The sequence below is a fragment of the Macrobrachium nipponense genome, chromosome 2 (genome assembly GCF_015104395.2).
Source record: "Macrobrachium nipponense isolate FS-2020 chromosome 2, ASM1510439v2, whole genome shotgun sequence".
NCBI lineage: Eukaryota > Metazoa > Arthropoda > Malacostraca > Decapoda > Palaemonidae > Macrobrachium > Macrobrachium nipponense.
In genome coordinates, this window is record NC_087201.1 from 126,038,316 (window position 1) to 126,060,847 (window position 22,532).

Below are 22,532 nucleotides of genomic sequence, written 5' to 3' on the forward strand. Positions count from 1 at the left end.
TATAGTTATTGTGATCTTCCAAATTCAAAGTTTTCATCCATTTTCTGAAGAGTTTCATTTTTGTTTGCAACAGCGGCCTTTAGTGTGGGGGTCCATCCAAGCAGTTTGTTTTTTTCCTCCTACCTCGAACTCTTTCTTTTGCACTGTATTATTAGCAGCACCCACTACAGCCATTCTAAAGTGTCTCCATTTTTCATTTGGGTTCATTGCTATCCTGTTGCATTTGTTTAGCTCTACTTATTTCGTTTTGATATCTAACTAAGCACTCCTCTTCTCTCATATTCTCTAAAATAAATCTTTCTCTCACTTGGCTTTTAATTGGTTTGGGTTTTTTTTGTCATCTTTAATTTAATTAAGAGAAGCCTGTGATCTGAATCGAATGACACAGAGGGGATGCTTTTTACATCTCTGACCATATTTTTGTTATTTGTTATTGCCATATCATTCATTGATTTTTCAGTATATGCTCCTAAAGCCGAGTTCCAATCGGTACCACGTCCACTTGTGGCGTCTCTATGATTATAGAAAGAGTTCATAATGGACATCTGGTTTAGTATGCAAAAATCAATTATGTTTTCTCCTTCTCTATTTCTGTCTCAATGCTAAATGGTCCTAATATGCTCTCTATGCCTGTCCTGTCTTGCCCAATATGTCCATTCATATCTCCAATTATTAATGTATTCTCTACATATGGGGACAGAATCTTTTACTCTTGTATTCTTGTAGATGTCTGTAGAATTCTTCCTTTTCTTCTTGAGGGCGGCCCTGCTGTGGTGCATACACCTGAATTATGCTGGCTTGAAATGTTCCTAACTTTAAGGAAATGCTAATAATCCTATCACATTTGAATTCTAGATGACTAATTTTTCCAGCTAGCTCTTCACTCACAATAAAACCTACTCCGTGTCGTGCGGTTCTTCCACCTTTGTAAAATAATTGGTAATTGTTATGCAATAATTTTGTTCCTTCTCCTGGTAAACGGGTTTCACACAGCCCCAAAATGTCTATTTTTCTTTCCTCCATCATCATGATTACCTCCTCCTCCTTACCTCTCAAAGTACTTAGATTAATTGTTCCTAATCTCAAAGATTTATTTCCCTGTCCATGTCCAATAACATTCCGAGTCAGGATGTGCCCGGGCATCCTTTGATCAATGGGTCTGTCCTGAAGTAAGTCGTGCGGTTCATGAGCAATTTATAGCAGCTCACCGGCTTGCTAGGCCTGTCGTGAGCCCTCAGAGCTGTTAATTTGTACCATCCATAAGCCTATTGCTTCCTAAAAGGTCACAGAGGTTCCAACATAACCCCCAAGCAGTCTTATGGTAGGTTTAAGCCACTGCACCTCTACAAGGTTACACAGCTCCTTATCCCAATGTATGCTACACAGCATACTTTATACACATATGGCATAGTAATTATCAATTACAGTTAATTCTCTAGGTTCAATGCACATTGGCTTATAATAATTCAGTACAAAGAGAAATTGAATAACATTAAACAAGTTAGCCTCTTATATACGATGATGATATCATGGTACATATATTAATATATGAATACAGTAGCCTAGCCTTCAGTATACTGTATACTACATATACGATGTAATTTAGTAATTTATTAATATAAGCCAATTTTGGAGGTTCAATGCATTCTGACTATGACATATCAGTAGAAAAAAATGGACACAAAACGAGAATCAGATTCGGACCGACATCAGCATACCTAATTGAGCGATGTCATGCTGCTGACGGCTAGTATATTTACGAAGTAAAACACAATGAATATGCATCTTTTCTGTGATTCTTTTAAATAGTTATACATTACAGTATCCAATAATATTGTATGTATTCTCATATTATTATATCATAAAATACTAACAAAGCTGTCAGTGTTTTGGATTAGAAATCAGCTGATGGTGAATACGAGTTTATTTCTCCTTATTTAACTCAATTCGGAGCGAATTGCCTTTCTTCTAGTAAGAGTAAAATATCAAGATACTTTACTTATATAAGGCAAGGTAATTTTTCATTTTGCTATGTGTTTTCAAGTCGAAATATGAATTAAATACGTCTCGTGAACTAAAGTATTTTTTTTCGTTAACAGATTGCGTTGTGGGCATGTTTATTCTGTAAAAATATTACGTGATTCCGTTCGTTATTTTCACTTTATTTCATTGTAGTACGAACCTGTACCGTTACGTTACTTGTCTTTTATCGGCGTGAAAACAACAGTAAAATGTGTTCTTTCAAAACCTGAAGTTTTGATTAAAATGATTTTCTCTCAATTTTATCTACGGTTTTTTTTGATTTCGTAAGTTTACTGGAGTTATCTCTTTGTTGCTAACTAGAAGCAAGAAAGCCGCTCTGATTTGAGTTCAACACTGCAAAACAACTTACTCACAATTACACTCAACTGATTTTCAAACCAAAATTATTGGGTGCAGTGAAGTAAAACAACTTTTTAAAAGATCCATGGAAAAGATGCATATCCATTATGTTTGTATTTTATTATACGATACTAATATATGATTATTACATACTCGAATTTTATATCTCATGTAAGATGGGACCCCCTTAAAATCAGCTCCAAAATTAGGGCTTCAAAAGTTGCATGTTACGCGAGTATATACGGTAATTGGGAAGATGTGATAGTTCTTTGCTGACGATTGCCATCCATAATTGTGTGATGGTGGTCTGCTCAGCTCACTCGACTCGACTTGGCTAGCAGCTCAGCTGAGTTGAGTGCTCCCCCTCTGCTGAACGAACTCTCTTGCCGTGGCATAGCACCCTCCTTTCCTGTGTTGCAGTCCTGGTGTCATGTCATCAGACTATCGAGTTGCACAGAAAGGGGTTGACATCTTCATCGTCATCTGGCGTCTCCTTACCTCCCTTTTCGAGGGCTTCCTGGACTAAGAAGAGGAAAGTAGCTTCTCCGCTCCTAAAGAAGTCTTGACTCGAGACTCTTAAGTCGTTGGGCACCCGTCCAACGACTTACCAGCCCAATGATGACCTAAACCACTCTGCTGCGGCACCACTTTTTGTTACATATTATTATTATTATTATTATTATTATTATTATTATTATTATTATTATTATTATTATTATTATTATTAAAAGAAAGCTGTACATACAAGATCACAGAGTTCATTTTTTGTATAACTTTAGCTCAAGAATTGTTGAAAGGTTTAATTTTTGATGATCACATCTTTAATAATACAGTGGAACCTTGGTTTTCTTATGCCCTGGTTTTCATACGATTCAATTTTCATAGATTTTTTCCAACAAACTTATGTCTCGGGTTTCGTATGTTTCCTTGGGTTTGTACATTTGGAAATGCTCCTTCTGTGGTCCACTATGTGACTAGGCTCCATACCGATTGCCCAAACAAAGCATCCCGTGTTCTCTTGCGACCCATTCTGCTTTTGTGTTCCTTGTTTTTAGTGCTTTTTTGTGCTTTTTTTTTATTTTTTATTTGAGTGCAACTGGTAAATAAGACATCATGGGGCCAAAGAAAGTTCCTTATGTAAAAATGATGAGAAACTCTATGGAATTTAAGAAAGAGCTCATAGCAAAGTTTTGGAGGGTGTTGCATGCTGATCACAGTAATAAAAGGCCTACAAGTGCTGCTGTTAGTGAACTTAACAGCAGAGACTGGTTTGAAAAGTTCAGAAAGGAAACAGGCATACATAATGGGCCTACTTTAGTGATCAAGGACATGTTTGCAAAGTGGAGTGATGTAAGAGATTTTGTGGAGAATTATCATCCGACAAAAATATTGTAAGCCGTCTCCAACATCTTTAATGACTATAATGGGTGTTCCGCTTTAGCAAGTAAAAGTTAAAGAGATGCCAGAAAGAAACAATGTTTCTGGACAGTTTTGTTGCGCGACAGGGGTCCAGTGACTTTAAAGCTGGTCGTAGTGCCAGTAGAAACCAAAGAGGGGAAGTAACCCCAGATTACGTTACCTTACTTTACTGAAGTGCTGTGTCTTGGACATTGGCGGTCATTTGCCTCCACCTCTCTTGATCTTTAGCCACTTATATTAGTTGATTTACAGTGTAATCTCCATCCAAGTCTCCCACCAAGTTGTCCAAGTATTTTACTCTTTGTCTACCTCTTGCTCTCCTCCCCTCTATCCTACCAGTAAGGCACAAAGGCTCTATCTTCTCACTTCTTATTATATGTCCAACAAAATTCATTTGTCTCTTCCTTATTTCTCTTACAAGGGCTCTCTGTGTTCCAATTCTTGCTAACACCTCCTTATTTGTCACTCTATCTGTCTATGATATTCTCAGAATTCTTCTGTAAAACCACATCTCCACTGCATTCAACTTTGCTTTCAGTTCCCTGGCGATTGTCCAGCTCTCTGATCCATACATGAGGGTGGACCACATATACGTTTTCAGAGCTCTTGTTTGTGTTTGAATTCCAATTCTGTTATTTGTTAAAAGGTTTTTCATATTCTCAAAAGAGTTTATAGCTATCAGAATCCTCCTCTCAGTATCTTGTTTTGCACTTGCATCCTGTGTCAGTAGCTTGTTTTATACTTGTTGTTTATCAATATGCATTACAATTTGGTGGATCCTGATTCTTTGATGCAACTACAACTTCTGTTTTTCTTACATTAATTTTCAGTCCCATTTTTTCACCCTCCATGTTAAGTGTCTACACTAATGATTGCAGTTTTTCAGCTGTGTCCGCAATGATTACTATCATCTGCGTATCTAATGTTATTGATATTTACTCCTCCGATCTGAATCCCTTTCATATCTATACTTCTCAAGCTGATCTCTCCATATATTACAAACAGATCTGGTGATAATACACATCCCTGGCAAACTCCTCCTCTTTCTATTTCCACCCATCTGATAAGTTGTTGCCAATACTGACTGCTGCCATTTGACTCAGTATAAGTTGGTAATGAGTCGGATGTCCTTGCGATTTATGTTTTTTCTATGTAGTATTTTTGACTAACTCAGTGTGCCTCACTTTATAAAATGCTTTTTCATAATCTATAAAACACATATGTATACATCTTTCTGAATTTCTGTTGCTCTTTCTGTCAACATTCGCATGATAAAAATTGCGTTTCTTGTTCCTTTCCCCTTTACAAAGCTGTATTATTCCTCTACAATTTCTGGCTTTAGTTTTTTTTTATTCTGTTTAAAATTAATTTGTTCCGATACGTAATACAAACCATCGGTCCTTTAACAATAGGAAGTAGCTAGCGGCAGCTGGAGGAACGGTCGTAAGCTTGCGAACAAGGGGAGAACGTGGAGTTAAGGCTGCTTGTCCGATCGTCGCGCGCCGCGCGACTGGGAGGTAAACAAATCACTTTTGCTTTCGGGCCGTGTGTGGGAAGGACGTGTTCGCCATCGCTCTGCCCGCTTGTCGTTTGCTTCAACCTTGAGTAGTTTGTTTCTCTTTCTGTATATCAGGAGTGATGTAAGTACTTTTTTCTCTATTTCAATTGAATTGCAATGAGTGAATTAGAGGAGATTGAGATATCACCGCGCCCTCCAGTCGCCCGTAGAGTGTGTCCCGGGCTGGAGGGACGTAAATGTGGGGGGTTCAGGTCATTTGTTGAGGTGGCCCCCCACGCCCCACGAGGTTTGTACTCGTTGTCGAGGGCAGAGTTGCTGCTCCCGCAACGAAACCATGTGTGGTTGTAGAACTGGTCCGAGGCGCAGTGGGTGCTGTACGAGGGCAGGAAGAGACTTAGGCCGGCCAAGAAGTCATCGGAAAGTCCAGTGACTCCTTTGGTGACGGACACTTCGTCCTCTTTCCTGCCTCCCGGCCAGCCCCCACGGTTTGCGCCCTTCCCCTGCGGGGGGGGTAGCGGAGTCCTTTTCCTCTCTCTCGATCCGTCGAGTGTGGAGGAGGGCGCCCGCATCCACCCCGGATGTACAGCTGTATTCGGGGTCTTCTGTCCGCTCTGGGGGGGATATTTCGCCCCCCAGGCGCGGGGAAGCCCCTCCTATTAACCCGACTGTTGCTTCCGCAGTGTGCCATCAGCGAAGGACGGACTTGGGACAGGTGTGGGAGTCGCTGGGACTGCAGGGAGTGCCCAGCATCCAGGGGTTTTTTGCTACAGCGGTTGGCGGGGTCGGCCGTGGTCACTCATGGTGCGGTGACCACCACGACTACCACATTAACTACCCCTGCGTATGAGATGCCACCACATCTTGTATATACGCCACATATAATGTCGGTGACACCCACGGTGGCAGTACAAAAAACCAAATTGTTGCCGCCGTTCCAAAGAGCGACGATGCCACCACCAACTGGATTTTTTGCCTTTGCCGACCCCGGACTTCCGCTGCCCAAAGAGTACCCCCCTGGACCTGCCGCCAGTGCCACGGATGACGGTGACTGTCGACAGGACGCCTGGCTCTCCCGTGGTACCTGCCGTGCCTGCCGTACCTGTGGCCGCTCCAGCGACTCTTCCTTTTCCTTTTCAGGTACACATTCCATTTCAGATGTTCCTGCTGTTCCTGCTGTTCCCAGGACCTGTTCCTGTCGTTCCCGATCGCTGCTGGTGTTGCTGTAACAGTCTCAGGTCCTTCCGGACAGGTGCAGTCCGGGCCCTGTTGCTTCGGCAACTGGCCCCGGCGTCCCTCCTGGATGGAAGACCTGACGTCTGTCCTGCGGAGCCTGGCGAAGAAGAAGAGGAAGAGGAAGAAGGTGTCGTCGTCGTCTTCATCGTCTTCTTCGTCGTCTGCTGCCTTCTCCTTCCCCTTCCCCTTCGACTTCTAAGGCCAAACAGCCGAAGAAAGAAGAAGGAAGGTTGCCATCCTTCCTCCCCCCCTAAGAAGACTCCTTCGGGATCTTCTAATGGCCCGGCTCGCTCAGGCGAGCTGGGGAGCTCTTCTGCTGGTCCTCCTGTTCCTTCGGGTGCATGGGCCCGTCGCTTCTTCTGCAAAGAAGAGTCGACGGGGACCAGAGGTGCATCAGCCTCGGCTGGGGTGTCCTCACCTGGTGCTAGTGGTTCTGCCGCTAAACCAGGTTCCGTCTCGGCCGCCCTTCCTCGTTCGCGAGAAAGCACCGAGTGGACGCTCTTCTAAAGAGGACCGTCCAGCCAAAGTTTCGACGTCCGAGCTAGCTCGCCGTCAAGACAGCGGCACGGAGCAGAAGACTGGCGAGAGTCGTGCACACGACTCTCGCCAGGCCAGTGGACGCTCTCGCAGCGACCAACCGGCTGCTCGGGCTGACGTGACGGTCGCTGACCGGCCACGGGTTGAGGCGAGGAAGGAGTCCCCACGGCCGCCGGTACCAGCCACGGCTGGTACCAGCGGTTTGACGCGCCGAGAGGACGCTGGCCGGTCTCGACGCGAAAGGGAGCCTAGCAGGTCACCCGTCCGCCGCTCCCGATGGGACCGGGCGGAGACGGTGACCAGCGGCAGCTCGCCTGACGCTAGAGAGCGGTCTCGACGTGCTCAGCCGAGCCAATCGCCCCAGGCGAGCGGCGACGCTAGGCCTACTGCTAGACCGTCACCGCGGGTTGACGATCGGCAGCAGCCCTCTACGCACGCTGGTCCTGCCAGCGAGCGTGGGGGGAGCGTCAGGTCTGCCTCTCCCGTACCTTCAACCTCCTCGGGCTATACCGGGAGGAGCGAGGTACCAAGGAGCGATCACGAGAGGTGCGCCACTCGTGACCCGGCTATGACGCCGTACGGCTCAGGTACGGTCTTAGGACCGACCAGGACGTACGCGCAAGTAGTTGGAGGCGACCGTCAGGGGTCTGTCGCTGTTCCTCCTTCTGAAGGAGGAGTATCGAGGGATATGCTCTTGCTGGAGGGACTGGACGTCCTACTCCACAAGACGCTGTGACGCCCGAGATACAGAGGAAACTTCGCAGAGGTCCATTAAGCTGATGCGTCTGCATAATGACCTCGCGGAAGGATCGCCGCTACCACCAGCAGAGCCCACGTCCCGGCTCGAGTCATTTTGGGGTCCCAAGAGGGAGCCCAAAATGACGATGGGGTTGCCACGATCAGAGCTTGCGGGACTCAGTCCTTGATCAGGTGGAGAATCTCGTCTCAGGACGGGAGGACTCGCTGAAATCCGGACCGGTCCTCTAAGCTGCTTCCTCCCCCTCTACAGCGGCAGAGGCGATTCTACGTGCCATCGGAAGACCCGATACTGCCGAAACAGGTAACCCGGAGTTAGCTAGGCTGACTCCAGGTGTGTCCCTGCAGCAGCTCCTGTCGGAGAAAACCTATGGTTTCTCGCAGCAGGAGGCACTTGCCCTGGAATCTACCGCTATGGCAGCATTCCCAGGCAGTTTCCTGGTTGGATTTGTGGTCCCTCACAATATCCAAAGTAGCGGCCGGCTCCGGGAGTTCTGCTCTCGAAGACGACGCTTATTTTAGGAGACTGTGCCAGTCTGGAGGAAGAGCAATCTCTTACCTCGCCCATCAGACTGCTAGCCTGTGGGCCAACTTGGGTTCTTCGGCGTAGGGACGCAGTCCTTACCCGAGTGGACCAAGGGGCTGGGCGTGAGGCGGCACTCGGGCTACGAAATGGACCTCTTTAGGAGTCCCCAGCTCTCTTTTCCTGGAGAGATGGTGGACGCTGCGGGTGGAACGGCGGCGCACTGACGAGAGTGAACCGCTTAGTCCACCAGGCAGTCCTCGAAGGTTTCTGGGCAACCTCGAGTAACTGCGGCCAAACCAAAGAGCTTGGCTAGCGCTTTCCACGGCGGCGAAGCGGTTGCAAACCGTCCAAGCCCCGTGTGAAGACTCCAGTTGTTTTCGACTTCTGCGAGAGGAGGCCGTAACCAGCCCTCCTCCCAGCCCTCCTTTCCCCGAGGAGGTTGTTGGAAAGAAGTCGAACGAGGAGGGAAAACGCTAGGGACGGCGTTCCCCCTCCCCACTCTGCTGCCGGAAGGTGGGGGGGTGCCTGGCGAGCCATTGGGCGACTTTGGCAGCGCTACGGCGCCGAGAACTGGATAATAGACGTCCTTCGGGAGGGATATCTACTACCCTTCGAGTCTCGGCCCCCCCTCATCTCCAAACGGGTCCATCTACAGACTATGTCCGGGGATCAACAAAGGACAACGCTCTTTCGACAGGAGATCAAGACCATGCTGGCGAAACGAGCTGTAGAAATCGTGGGAGGACCAGTCACCTTGGGCTTTTACAGCCGCCTCTTCCTAGTGGAGAAGGCATCGGGGGGTCTGGCGCCCGGTGATAGACCTCTCTCCCCTGAACCGCTTCGTTCGCACGACGCGGTTCACGATGGAGTCGGCACGTTCAGTGCTCGACTCGATCAGGGGGAACGATTTCATGCTTTCAGTGGACCTGAAGGACGCGTATTTTTCAAATACCCATCCATCAGTCCTCCAGAAAGTACCTCCGCTTCATCTTCGACGGGACGGTGTAACCAATTCAGGGCACTTTGTTTCGGTCTCTCAACCGCCCCACAGGTGTTCACGCGAGTGTTCACTCTGGTGTCGGCTTGGGCCCATTCGAACGGGATACAGTACTTCTGAGGTATCTCGACGATTGGCTGGTCCTGGCGAGCTCCCGCTCGCAGTTGCTACAGGACAGAGATCGACTCCTCAAGTTTTGTCGCGATCTGGGGATCGTGATAAACTACGAGAAGTCCGATCTCGAACCCAAGCAAGAAGAAGATGAAGTACCTGGGTATGCTGATAGATACGGTAGCAGGGCAAGTCTTTCCCGCAGACTTGCGTATCAGCAAATTCAGGGAGGCAGCCGGCCGGTTTCCTGTCGCGGCAGGAACAGGCAGCACAGCAATGGCAAGTCGTGATCGGCCATCTGTCGTCACTCGAGAAGTTAGTCCCTCACGGGCGTCTTCACCTACGGTCTCTCCAGTTGGAGGCTAAGGGAGAGTTGGTCCCAGGCCAGGGATCCTCCTTACTTTCCCGTGGCTATCACGGACAAGGTGAGGCAGGACCTGGCCTGGTGGCTCGACGACAAGAACCTCTTAAGAGGAGTGCCTATACGCACTCCCCCCCCCGGAGATGCTTTCTGTTCTCAGACGCATCGACCGAGGGATGGGGCGCACACCTGGAGGAGTTGCTGACTGCAGGTGTGTGGGAACCATCACGAAAAGCACCTTCACATCAATGTCCTGGAACTCAAGGCGGCGTTCAACGCTCTCCAAGAGTTTCGGGACCGCTTGGTGGGACACTCAGTGGTGTTGATGTGCGACAACACCACAGTAGTGGCATATGTCAACAAGCAGGGGGCTCTAGTGTCTCTTCCGCTCCATCAGTTGACGGTGCAGGTGCACGAGTGGGCCACGCTCACTCAATAGAGCTGTCAGCACGCTACATTCCAGGCAAGAGGAATGTAGTAGCGGACAAGCTCAGCCGTCGGGATCAGGTGATAGGACCGAATGGTCTCTACACCAAGATGTGGCGGAAAGGCTCTTCAACCTGTGGGGGGCGACCGGTCGTAGACCTGTTCGCCACCCGGCACAAACAGAAAACTTCAGGTTTTCTTTTCAGCTGTGCCGGGACCATGGGCAGCTGCAGAGGACGCTCTCCAACACCCCACCCTGGGACAACCTCTTCGCTTACGCCTTTCCTCCCTTCTGTCTGATTCGGAAAGTGATCAGTCGAGTGCTGGTCACGGTCCCAATCTCAGAATGATCCTGGTGGCTCCAAGCGGCCCTCAAGCCGTTTGGTATCCGGACCTGCTGGCTCTTCTTGCGGACGCACCGAGAGAGCTACCCAACTGGCACAACCTTCTAGCCAGCCACACGAAGGTAGAACGGTACCACCACGCAGTCCAGTCCCTTCAACTTCACGGCTGGCTGTTATCCACCATCTCTTGCGAACGAGAGGCTTTCTCGTAGCGCAGCAACAGAGATGGCTGGACACGTCAGACAGTCCTCTGCAGCTGTGTACCAGGGAAGTGGGCCGTCTTCTGTGGTTGGTGTCGTAGACAGGGTTTGTCTCCTCTCAGAGCCACTCTTCAGCAGGTAGCGGATTTCCTCGTGTTTCTTCGCCGAGAGAAGCTCCTCTCAGTACCCACAGTTTAAGGATATAGAGCCGCCCTGGCTCTCGTCCTAAACTGAGGGGACTGGACATCACGAATTCGTTCGAGATATCCTTGCTAATGAGGAGCTTCGAAAGGTCTTGCCCTTCCCAGGCCCGGAACTCAGGCCCCCTGCGTGGGATGTGACTCTCGTACTTAGGAGTTTGACTCGAAGACCCTTCGAGCCACTCCGAGAGTCGTCAGACAGGGATCTGACCCTCAAGACCCTCTTCTGCTGGCCCTGGCATCGGCGAAGAGAGTAAGGGGAACTACATGGCCTTTCTTATGATGTTAAAACATACCCAGAGGCTGGGGATCTGTGACGCTCGATTTCGTCCCGAACTTCGTAGCTAAGACTCAGAATCCGTCGATCCCTGACGACAGGTTCGAGTCTTTCACGATCCCCTCCCTCTTGGACTTCACCGATAATGATGCGGATGAGATGCTGCTTTTGTCCTGTGAGGGCGCTACGGCGCTATCTGAAGAGAACTCGACATCTCAGGCCTGAGTGTCGACGCCTCTTCGTTAGCACTGGGGTCACCAAGAAAGAGTCTCCAAGAACACGCTTTCTTTCTGGCTACGTGAGGTGATCAGGAGAGCGTACGAAGCTGATGGTAGCGACGACATCCGTACGCTCCGTCCGAGAGCCCACGAAGTCAGAGGTATCGGACCCTCCTTAGCGTTCCGTAAGAACTTCTCCGTGGCGCAGGTCCTGAAGGCTGGTGTCTGGGCCAACCAGACCACCTTCACGTCCTTCTACCTTCGGGATATTGCCCACAAGTCCTTGGATACTTTTTTCCTTGGGACCTGTGGTGGCTGCTCAAACACGTTTGTGTAAGCTTACCCACAGCACCCGAGCAGGCAGAACAGCATCGATTCCTGGTATGACTGGGAGAATGAATGCGTGAATGAGAGAGTGACTGGCTTCTCTTCACCATCTTTTTCTACCTCTACCTGTGGGCAGAGGGATACGGTCGTTACCTTGCTGGAAAGGAGTCCGATGCAGGTAAGCTATTCAACAGAGCTCCATCCTATCTCTTTAACTAGAGATAGGAGTAAATATCCACCACTTTCTCCAACAAGGGGGAGGAAGTGGATGTCAACATGAGACAAACCCATTACTTTACATTTGCTCATGTAAGGAAAAAGTTTCTTACAATGCTGGTGACGAAGAGATACGCTTGCCTCTCTCTTAGTACTCGGCCCAGAGGGTCTGACCATTGATCCTGCGGTGCACACCCCGATCAATCGGACAGAGGCTTGGATCCCTTCCCTCGCTCTTACGACCAGGGGAGGCATTCCAGGGATGGACGAACACCAGTCTGTTCATCAAAAGACTCAGATTCCTCCCACCAAGAAGTGAGTCTTCCTATTGTTAAAGGACCGATGGTTTGTATTACGTATCGGAACAAATGACAATTTGTCGAAAATTGCATTTTTCCTAACTATACAAACCTGAGGTCCTTTACATAAAGTCCCTCCTCATGCCACCCCTCACTCTGCGTATTTTGCATGGGCCAAAAGCAAAAGTGATTTGTTTTACCTCCCCAGCCGCGCGACGATCGGACAAGCAGTTAACTACCGTTCTCCCCTTGTTCGAAGCTTACGACCGTTCCAGCTGCCGCTAGCTACTTCCTATTGTTAAAGGACCTCAGGTTTGTATAGTTAGGAAAATGCAATTTTCGAACAAATTGTCATTTTCATTTTAGAATTATCCTTTGTTTATCTGGCTCAGTTAAACTGATGGTCCTATATACGTAGATTGCATTTGACTGCACCAGGTTTCTTAGGTATGGCCTAAAATAGGTCCAGTAAAAAATGAAGAGAAGTAACCCCAGATATGTCCTTGATACCTGAAATCCTTCTGGAGGGGGATTCCCCTTCCAAACAGTAACCTCTCCCTCCCCCTCCCTCCCCCTTCTCTTCTGTCTTCCATAAACTAACAAGAGTCTTCCATAAAGGTAAGAGTGATGTCCCAAATATTCGTTCTTCGTTTTAATTATCCATTAATATTTATTTCTCTGTTTTTTTTTTCTGTAATGTAAAAACTGTGTTTATCCCTATAAATGTGTTTTTTAATATTTTTTTTTAATGGTCTGGGAACACATTAATTGTATTACATTATTCCTTATGGTAATCATTATTTCTGTTTTTGTACGTTTCAGACTTTGTGAGAGGTTCTGGAATGGATAATGTACAAAGACTGAGGTTCCATTTTTGTACATGAACTTTCCTGTCAGATATATACTTAGCTTACGTCTCTGACGTCACGACAGAATTCAAAACTCGCGGCAAACGCAATAGGTAGGTCAGGTGATCTACCTTACCCGCCGCTGGGTGGCGGGTGTAAGAACCAAACCCACTTTCTTGTCAGATTTTCTCTGTCGCCCGGCCTGACAACACCTGTTGTTAGGTCCTCACGATAGTTGGATTTATTTCTCGTTGCCTGGATTCTTTGGACTGACTTTTTTGGTGAAGTACCTTTTTCCGTTGACTTGGCATACGCTATTGTGGACTGGTTTTTTGGATTTTCTCTTGATTTTTTTTGTGATGGCTGATTCTGATGTTAAAAAATCTACCATGTTTCGAGTGTGCTCTGTGAGTGAATGTAAAGTGAGGCTACCTAAAGCATCGGTAGATCCTCACAATGTATGTATGGGTTGTAGAGGTAATGAATGTTCTTTCAATAACCCGTGTAAGGAGTGTGAAAGATTGGATGAAGATGGATGGAAGTCTCTTTCTTCCTATTTAAGGAAGTTAGAGAAAGATAGGGTCCGTAAGGCTTCTTCAAGAAGCTCCAGTAGATCGCGCATTAGCGAACTTGAAGTAGAGAACCCTGCTGTAGAACTAGTACCTTCTCCAGTTTCAGCCCCTGCTCCCAGCATCGAACCTGAAGATACGCCTTCGGAGGTGGCCTCCACGAAGGCCACGATTCGTAGCATGGAGAGCAAAATACGCTCTTTAGAAGGTAAGAGTGATAGTGCCAGTGAATTGTGCAGTGCCCCTAATGCAGTGGAGGGTGCGTCTGACCGGCTCACTAACGCTTCCAGGCCTAGACCTCTTCCAGACTCCCAGACCCAGTGGAGGAGGAAAGTCAACAGCCGCAGGAAGGTTAGGGAGAACTCCCACCGGTCAGACATCCCCTCGGCAGATCCTGTTGTACGTTCCCAGGCTGCCTTGGATCGAGCCAAGAAAGAAGTGTTGCGCCAGTGCTTCTCTTCGTCGTCTTCGCCCTCTCCTAAGCGCGGATGGAGCGCCTCGGAAGCCTCGCGCCCTCTTAAGAGAGCCTGGAAGGCGCCTTGCGCCCTTCCCTCCAACCCTGAATACTTCTCGGAAGAGCCTGAGGTTGAAACCAAGAGAGCCAGGAGATCGCAAGAGCCCTCTTCTCCTTTTCACCCTCGAGCCTCGTCCCCAGTTGAAGCTTTCGAGAGATCGCCGGCGCGTATCTTAGCAGGTCTGCAGGCGCAGATTTCGGCTCTGGCGGACTCCTTGGCAGGGGGTTCTCACCGTCGGAAGGACGTCTCGCTCCCGGTGAAGAAGTCTAAGAGGGATCGCGTGGATATCTCGCCTCCTGCAGGAAGATACCTAGAGCCTCGCAGCCGCTCTTCATTTGATCAAGAGCATGATAGGAACTACTCTCTGAGTAGGCACTTTTCGTCCCTGAGCAGGCGCCAAGAGCCTGGGAAGCTTCTCGCGTCGAGCAGGCGCTCTTCTCCTGGTAGCCGCTCGTCCAGAGTCAGACACATGGAACAGGACAGACGTTTCGCTTCAAGCAGGCGCTCTTCGCCAAGAATCCGTTCTCCTCCTGGCAGGCGTCAAGAGCCTGACAGGCGCCAGGATCCTAGTAAACACCAGGAGTTGGATAGGCGCCCCTCTCCAGGCAGCCACTCTCCCTTGGACAGGCGCTTGGAGCATGGTAGGCTCTTTTCACCCGACATTTGCTCTTCGCCAGAGACCCTGTCTCCTCTTGGCAGACGCCGAGAAGCTAGTAGGCGCCAAGAGCCCAGTAGGCACCGATCACCGAGCAGGCGCCCTTCCCCAGGTAGCTGCTCCCCTCTGGACAGGCGCACAGAGCCTAGTAGGCGCTACCTGTCTGGTAGGCGCTCTTCGCCTGAGAGCCTCTCTCCCCGTGGCAGGCGCCAAGAGCCTGGCAGGCGCTCTTCTCCGGGCAGGCGCTCCCCCTTGGGCAAGGCTTTAGGGCATGACAAGCGCGCCTCTTCTAGTAGGCGCTCTCCTAGTAGGCGCTCTCCTAGAAAGAGCTCTCCGCCAGGTAGCCGCTCTTCGAAGGATAAACGCCCTTCTTCTGAAGAGGATCAAGAGGCAACGGATGAAGAGTTGACCAAGGATTCTTCAGTCTCTTCATACAAGAGGCTTACAGACCTCCTGTTGCAAGAATTTGGAGACGCCCTTTCTGCTGTTGCTCCTCCTTCACCTCCTTCTTTGTTTTCGATGTCGAAGACAACCAAAACTTCTTCGTGCGTCAAAATGAAGCCCACCATCTCGATGAAGAAGGCCCTTAAAGGTTTTGGCGATTGGTTGGTCTCCAAGGAGGAGAAAGGAAAGACCGTTTTTTCTTTCCCGCCTTCCAAGCTGACGGGAAAGATGGGCTTTTGGTACGAATCAGGGGAGCCTTTGGGCCTGGTTCTTCCCTCATCCGCGGACTCGGACTTCTCTTCGTTGGTGGATTCCACTTGTCGCTCGGCTCTTCTTTCAGCAAAGATGACGTGGGGAATGAGTGAGTTGGATCACCTTCTGAAGGGAATGTTCCGGGTCCTCGAAGTATTTAACTTCTTAGACTGGTCCCTGGGAGTTTTAGCAAAGAAGACTCAATCCCAGGAGTCCCTTTCACCCAAAGATCTGCATTGTGTCCTGTCTTGTATGGACAAGGCAGTGAGAGACGGTTCTGGCGAAGTAGCTTCTCTTTTCGGAGCTGGAGTTATCAAGAAGAGGGCAGTGTACTGCTCTTTTCTAACTAAAGCAGTTTCGCATGCGCAGAGGACCTCTCTGTTGTATGCTCAGCTCTTACCTCAACTGTTCCCAAAGAAAATCATTCAAGACATCTCGAGTGCCCTCTCAGCGAAGGCCACGCAGGATATGTTGGCCCAATCAGCTAGGATGCCTCGGACATCCTTCCAAGCTAAACCCAAGAAGGAGGCACCGGCAAGACAGGAGCCCTTTCGAGGAGGCCCTCCCTCCCGTTCCTCCTCCTCTAGAGGAACAAGACCTCCTAAGAGAGGAAGGACCTTCTCTCGATCTATTAGATCGAAGAAGTAGCACCCATGTCCTCCAGACTACAGTAAGTGCCAGACTACTGAGATTCTCAGACGTCTGGGCCCAGAAGGGGGCGGACAACTGGTCCCTCTCAATCATCAGGAAGGGGTACCTCATTCCCTTCATTTCAAGACCTTCCTTGACCACAACACCAAGGGAGTTGGTGGCCAAGTACAAAGACCCTCACATGAATCAACCCCTTGCTCTAGCAGTAGAGCTTATGCTGGAGAAGGAAGCTATAGAGCTAGTGAAAGAGCCTCTTTCTGCGGGTTTTTACAACCGCCTCTTCCTAGTTCCCAAAACCTCAGGAGGATGGAGACCGGTTCTGGACGTAAGCGCCCTGAACGTCTTTGTGAAGAAGAGAAAGTTCGCCATGGAGACGACATCTTCAGTTTTAGCAGCTCTTTGCCCGGGGGACTGGATGGTGTCCTTAGATCTTCAGGACGCTTACTTCCACGTGCCGATCCATCCTTCTTCACAGAAATTCCTAAGGTTCATGTGGGAAGGAAAAGTTTTCCAATTCAGGGCCTTGTGCTTCGGCCTCTCGATAGCCCCCCAAGTTTTTACGGGGCTCATGAAAAATGTAGCACAGTGGCTACATTTGGAGGGAGTGAGGGTTTCCCTCTACTTGGACGACTGGCTTATCAGAGCCAAATCGAAAGAGAGATGTCTGGAGGACCTTCACAAGACGTTGACCCTGGCAAGTTCTCTGGGACTACTAGTGAACTTCAGAAAATCTCAGTTAATCCCCAGCCAAGATCGGATCTATCTGGGGATTTGGATGGTTTCTCCGGATTTTCGGGCGTATCCCTCTCCAGAAAGGATAACTTGTTGTTCAGAGAAGGTCGCAGCCTTTCTAGAGAAAGATGTATTAATAGCGAGGGAGTGGATGAGTCTGTTGGGGACGCTCTCCTCGCTGGAGCAATTAGTTTCTTTAGGAAGGTTGCACCTGAGACCGCTACAGTTCTTTTTGAACCGGAACTGGAACCGCCGATCTCAAGATCTAGAATTCCGCTTCAAGATCTCGAACGAGATAAAGAAGGATCTCCTCTGGTGGGCAGACCCTCTTCGCTTCGCGGAAGGTATATCCCTGCACATGCCGAGCCCCAACCTAGTGTTGTTTTCAGATGCGTCGGACACAGGTTGGGGAGCGACGCTCGGTTCAAGGGAAGTGTTAGGCACCTGGGAGGGGGAACAGGTGGCCTGGCACATCAACAAAAAGGAGTTGATGGCGGTTTGGTTAGCCCTAAAAGCTTTCGAGTCCCTCGTCCGGGATGCAGCGGTTCAGATCAACTCGGACAACACCACAGCCCTGGCTTACATCAGGAAGCAGGGGGAGACTCACTCCTCCTCCCTGTACGAAACAGCAAGGAAGCTTCTTCTGTGGTCGGAGGAAAGGAGGATAAGACTCCTCACCAGATTCGTACCGGGAGAAAGAAATGTCAAGAGCCGACCTTCTGAGCAGGAAAAACCAAGTCCTTCCCTCAGAGTGGACTCTTCACTTGGACGTGTGCCAGGAGCTGTGGAAGACGTGGGGCAGACCTCATTTGGATCTATTCGTGACCTCCAAGAACGCGAGGATAGACCTTTACTGCTCCCCGATCTCAGACCCGAGAGCAGTAGCGATAGATGCTTTTCTGCTGGACTGGAAGCATCTAGATCTTTATGCATTCCCTCCTTTCAAGATTCTGGGAGAGACGCTAAGGAAATTTGCAGCATCGGAAGGAGCAAGAATGACATTGATAGCTCCGTTCTGGCCCGCCCAAGACTGGTTCACAGAGGTACTGGAATGGTTAGTAGACATTCCAAGATCCCTGCCACTAAGGATCGATTTGCTCAAACAGCCCCACTTCGACAGGTATCACAAGAACCTCCTTGCTCTCAGTCTGACTGGATTCAGACTGTCAAGAGTCTTGTCAGAGCGAAGGGTTTTTCGGCAAAGACTGCAAGGGCTATTGCCACTGCAAGAAGACCTTCTACCATCAGGGTCTACCAGTCGAAGTGGGATGTCTTTCGACGTTGGTGCAGGAATCAGAAGCTTTCCTCCTCCAGTACCTCTGTGACCCAAATAGCAGACTTCCTCCTTTTCCTGAGGGAAAAATGCGGTCTGGCGGTCTCAACCATAAAGGGTTATAGGAGCATGCTATCCTCAGTGTTCATGCACAGGGGATTGAACATCTCGGAAGATAAAGATCTCCATGACTTGATAAGATCTTTCGAGACAACTAAGAAAGTCTCTAATTTGACACCAAGCTGGAACCTCGATGAAGTCTTGCTTTTCCTGAGGTCCTCGAGATTCGAACCACCTCAATCAGCCTCATTTAGAGACTTAACGATGAAGTCCCTCTTTCTCATGGCGTTGGCTTCGGCTAAGAGAGTTAGTGAGTTGCAAGCCTTAGAAGGAAGTGTAGGATCCAAAGGAGACTCTGTGATTTGTTCCTTTCTTCCTTCTTTCTTAGCCAAGAACGAAAATCCCTCCACTCCTTGGCCCAGGAGTTTTGAGGTAAAAGGCTTATCCTCTCTTGTCAGAGTAGAAGCAGAGAGGACTCTTTGCCCTATAAGAAGCCTTAAGTTTTATCTCCAGAGAAAGAAAAAACTTAAGGGCAACATGGACAACCTCTGGTGTTCTGTAAGAGATCCCAGTCAGCCTTTGTCTAAAAATGCTCTGGCATTCTTTATTAGGAACTTAATAAAGGAAGCTCATGTGGCATGCAATCAAGACCATTATAAGTTGCTGAAAGTCAAGGCGCATGAAGTGAGGGCCATCGCCACGTTGTTGGCTTTCAAGAAGAATATGTCGCTGCAGAATCTCATGAAAGCGACTTTTTGGAGATGCGACTCGGTCTTCGCCAACCACTACCTGAGAGACGTGAAAATTACGTTTGAGAAATGCTTTGGGTTAGGCCCATACGTATCTGCGGATTCAGTGCTGAGGCAGGGAGCTGAAGCATATCCTTTTTAAATTTTTCCCCTTTGGTTTTTGGCTTGTGTTTTTATGGTTGTATGGAAGAGGATGCAGGTAGGCATCTCTTTCAGTCGTATTACTAACAATTAGTACTTTGGTTAGGTGATCTGAGTTGTGCTTGAGCTCCTTGCGATGGTAGTGGACAGGTTCTGTCATATAAGTGGGCGGATCCCCTTTGACAAGATCCTAACTGGATTCTACCAAGTAAGCGGAGACAGTTCCCATTGGTAGACTCAAGAGTTTTTTCAGCTGTAGGTCACGCCCTCGCTGTAGCTCTTCAGGCAATGCAGACTAATAGACAGTAACTATGAAGTCTTCTGCTTAAAACAGGTAAGAACCAAGGTTTTTAGATCCTATAACATGTGTTGTTTCCCCTTTCTTTGTACTTTAGTGTCTCTTTCCCTCCACCAAGGGTGTCAATTAGCTAAGTATATATCTGACAGGAAAGTTCATGTACAAAAATGATATTGTTAGTATACAATAAAGTTTTGTACATACTTACCTGGCTGATATATACGATTGATGGCCCGCCCAGCCTCCCCTCAGGAGACAGGTGGAAGAGAAAATCTGAGAAGAAAGTGGGTTTGGTTCTTACACCCGCTACCCAGCGGCGGGTAAGGTAGATCACCTGACCTACCTGTCGCGTGTGCCGTGAGTTTTGAATTCTGTCGTGACGTTAGAGACGTAAGCTAAGTATATATCTGCCAGGTAAGTATGTACAAAACTTTATTGTATACTAACAATATCATTTTTACCTGACATCAAGTTATGTATGAATAATATGTTTTTCCTCAAGGGATAATATTAGCTTGTTGTGATTTGATGTTATTGAAACCTCAGAGAGTAGACAGGGAATCTTATTTTTTCATTTAGTAAATATGAATACGTACATATTACATAAAATACGTAATGATTCTGCATATCTTATTCATTGCTAATCTTTTTTTTTTTTTTATACAAATGTATGATCTTTGTCATTAGAGTAATGCATGATGCACTTAACTGTAATGTAAAAGCTGTTCTTTTTTACTGACCATTTTATTTTAAATTTTCAGCGGATCTAAATAATGAAGGTGATACTAAGCGGATTGTTGATGAAACTATCAAACACTATGGGCGTATTGACATATTGGTCAATAATGCTGGCATTATAGAATTGGGGACAATTCTCAACACCTCTTTGGAACAATATGACCGTGTTATGAACACAAACATTAGGTAAGAATCTTTTATATCTAAAAGGGAAGAAAATATGTAATTTGTTCATATAAATTGCTTTTAAAGTCAAGAACTTTTAAACTTATGGATCATTCGTTGGCTTTAACTCAATTGGAGGGCTTATGTTGGCAGGCCTTTCAAGAATCAAGATTTCCTGAAATCTTATAAGCAAACAGAACTTTTGTGCATAGGGATTAATCTTAGTTGTACATTATTCTTAAAGAGTTATTGATGTTCATAAAAAATGTATAATAAAAACTGATTTTATTGATGTAAAGTAATGAACTACAGTTATTAGAGCAAATAATGCTGGATTTGACATTGAAATGAAATTTTTGTGTATAAGGCTTGTTGATGTTAGCACATGGAAAATATCTTATTTAATAGAATTACGTACGGCAAAGATGGAACACTGCCGTTAAAATTCTTGAACAAGGTGGTTAGGCAGTAACTACCTTCCAGTAGCTGGGGAGACCCACCTACCCGGATGTAAATACTGTATTCCCAATTTACTTTCAGCCGTCTTCCAAGGAAGATTTATGTTTGTGAGGTCTTGCTGACTAGCTGTTAATCACAGTTTCATGGTGGGATCTTTCTTTTATTGTTTTCAGTATGTTTTGAATATACTGTGTTTGATATTGGTAATATGCAAAACCACTTTCTGTGATGAGCCTTGCTAGCCGTCTTTCCCCTTCGTGTATTTAGGGGTTGGCGGCAAGGATGTACATATTTATATCCTTGTCACGTACTCTCACCCTTTAATCCTTGAACGCTGAGCCGGTATTTCCAAAAGTGTCTCCCGTATGCCGGCAGCGTTCGGGAGTGAGCGCTGAAGCAGAAAAAAAAGTTTTTTTAAGAAAATCACAGCATGCTTAGTTTTTGAGATTGAGTTCATTTTGGGCTCTTTTTTTGTCATTGCCTTAAGTTTAGTATGCAACCATCAGAAATGAAAAAAAATATCATTATCATATATATATAATTACTGGAATATATGACAGCGCAAAAAAAATTTCATATATAATTCTATACCAATCGTGCTGCGAGCAAAACGGTTAAAGCTAATGAGTTAATTTTTTTTCGTTGTATTGTATACTAACTTGCGATAATTTTGGCGTATAACAAATTGTAAAACAATGAAAGCAACACAGAGAAAATATTATCACAATATGATGCATGAATTCGTAACACGTGGACGTAAAAAAAGGTGGTTTTTAAAAATTCACCATAAATCAAAATATTGTGCTAGAGACTTTCCGTTTGTTGCCAATTGATTGAATATTACTAGACTGTAAGTGTTGTAGCTTACAAATGCAGTTTTTGACCATTTCATTAGAGTTGAAGTTGACCGAAGGTCGAATTTTTTCTATTTATCGTTATTTATATGAAAATATTTTAAAGCTGATAAAAGCTATAACCATGAGTTATTTTTTGTTGTATTCTACATGAAATTGCGCACATTTTCATATATAAAACTTTATGTAATGGCTAATATAAAACAGTGCAAACATTATGACAATCTGACAAAAGAATTTTTTATTTTTTCGGCAGAGTTATCGCGCGGAAGTAAGGAAAAAGTTTTTTTCAAAAGTTATTCATAAATCAAAATAATGTGCTAGAGACTTCCAATTTGTTGCAAAATGAAGGTAAATGATTGAATAATACTAGAATGTAAGGGTTTTAGCTTACAATTGCGTTTTTCGACCATTTTGGTCGAGTCAAAGTTGACCAAAGGTTGAAATTTTGGCACATCGTTATTTATATAAAAATATTTCAAAACTGATAAAAGTTACAACCATGGTTTTTTGTTGTTGTATTCTACATGAAATTGCGCACATTTTCATACATAAAACTTTATGGAATGGCTAATATAAAATGGTGCAAACATTACGACAACCTGACGAAATAATTTCTGATTTTTTCGGCAGAGTTACCGCACAGACGTAAGGAAAAAGTTTTTTTCAAAAATTCACCATAAATCAAAATATTGTGCTAGAGACTTCCAATTTATTGCAAAATAAAGGTAAATGATTGAATATTACTAGAATGCAAGAGTTTTAGCTTACAATTGTGTTT

The 22,532-nt window shown here is 46.7% G+C and overlaps 1 protein-coding gene across 1 annotated transcript in view; it reads left to right on the forward strand.

The window, feature by feature from the left end:
- The window catches only part of LOC135220977 (3-oxoacyl-[acyl-carrier-protein] reductase FabG-like), a 218,272-nt gene that overhangs the window by 44,344 nt on the left and 151,396 nt on the right, over window positions 1-22,532 (forward strand). Inside the window, exon 3 of the mRNA XM_064258663.1 lies at window positions 20,297-20,459. Coding sequence (XP_064114733.1) covers window positions 20,297-20,459 — 163 coding nt within the window. The remainder of the gene's footprint in view (window positions 1-20,296; window positions 20,460-22,532) is intronic.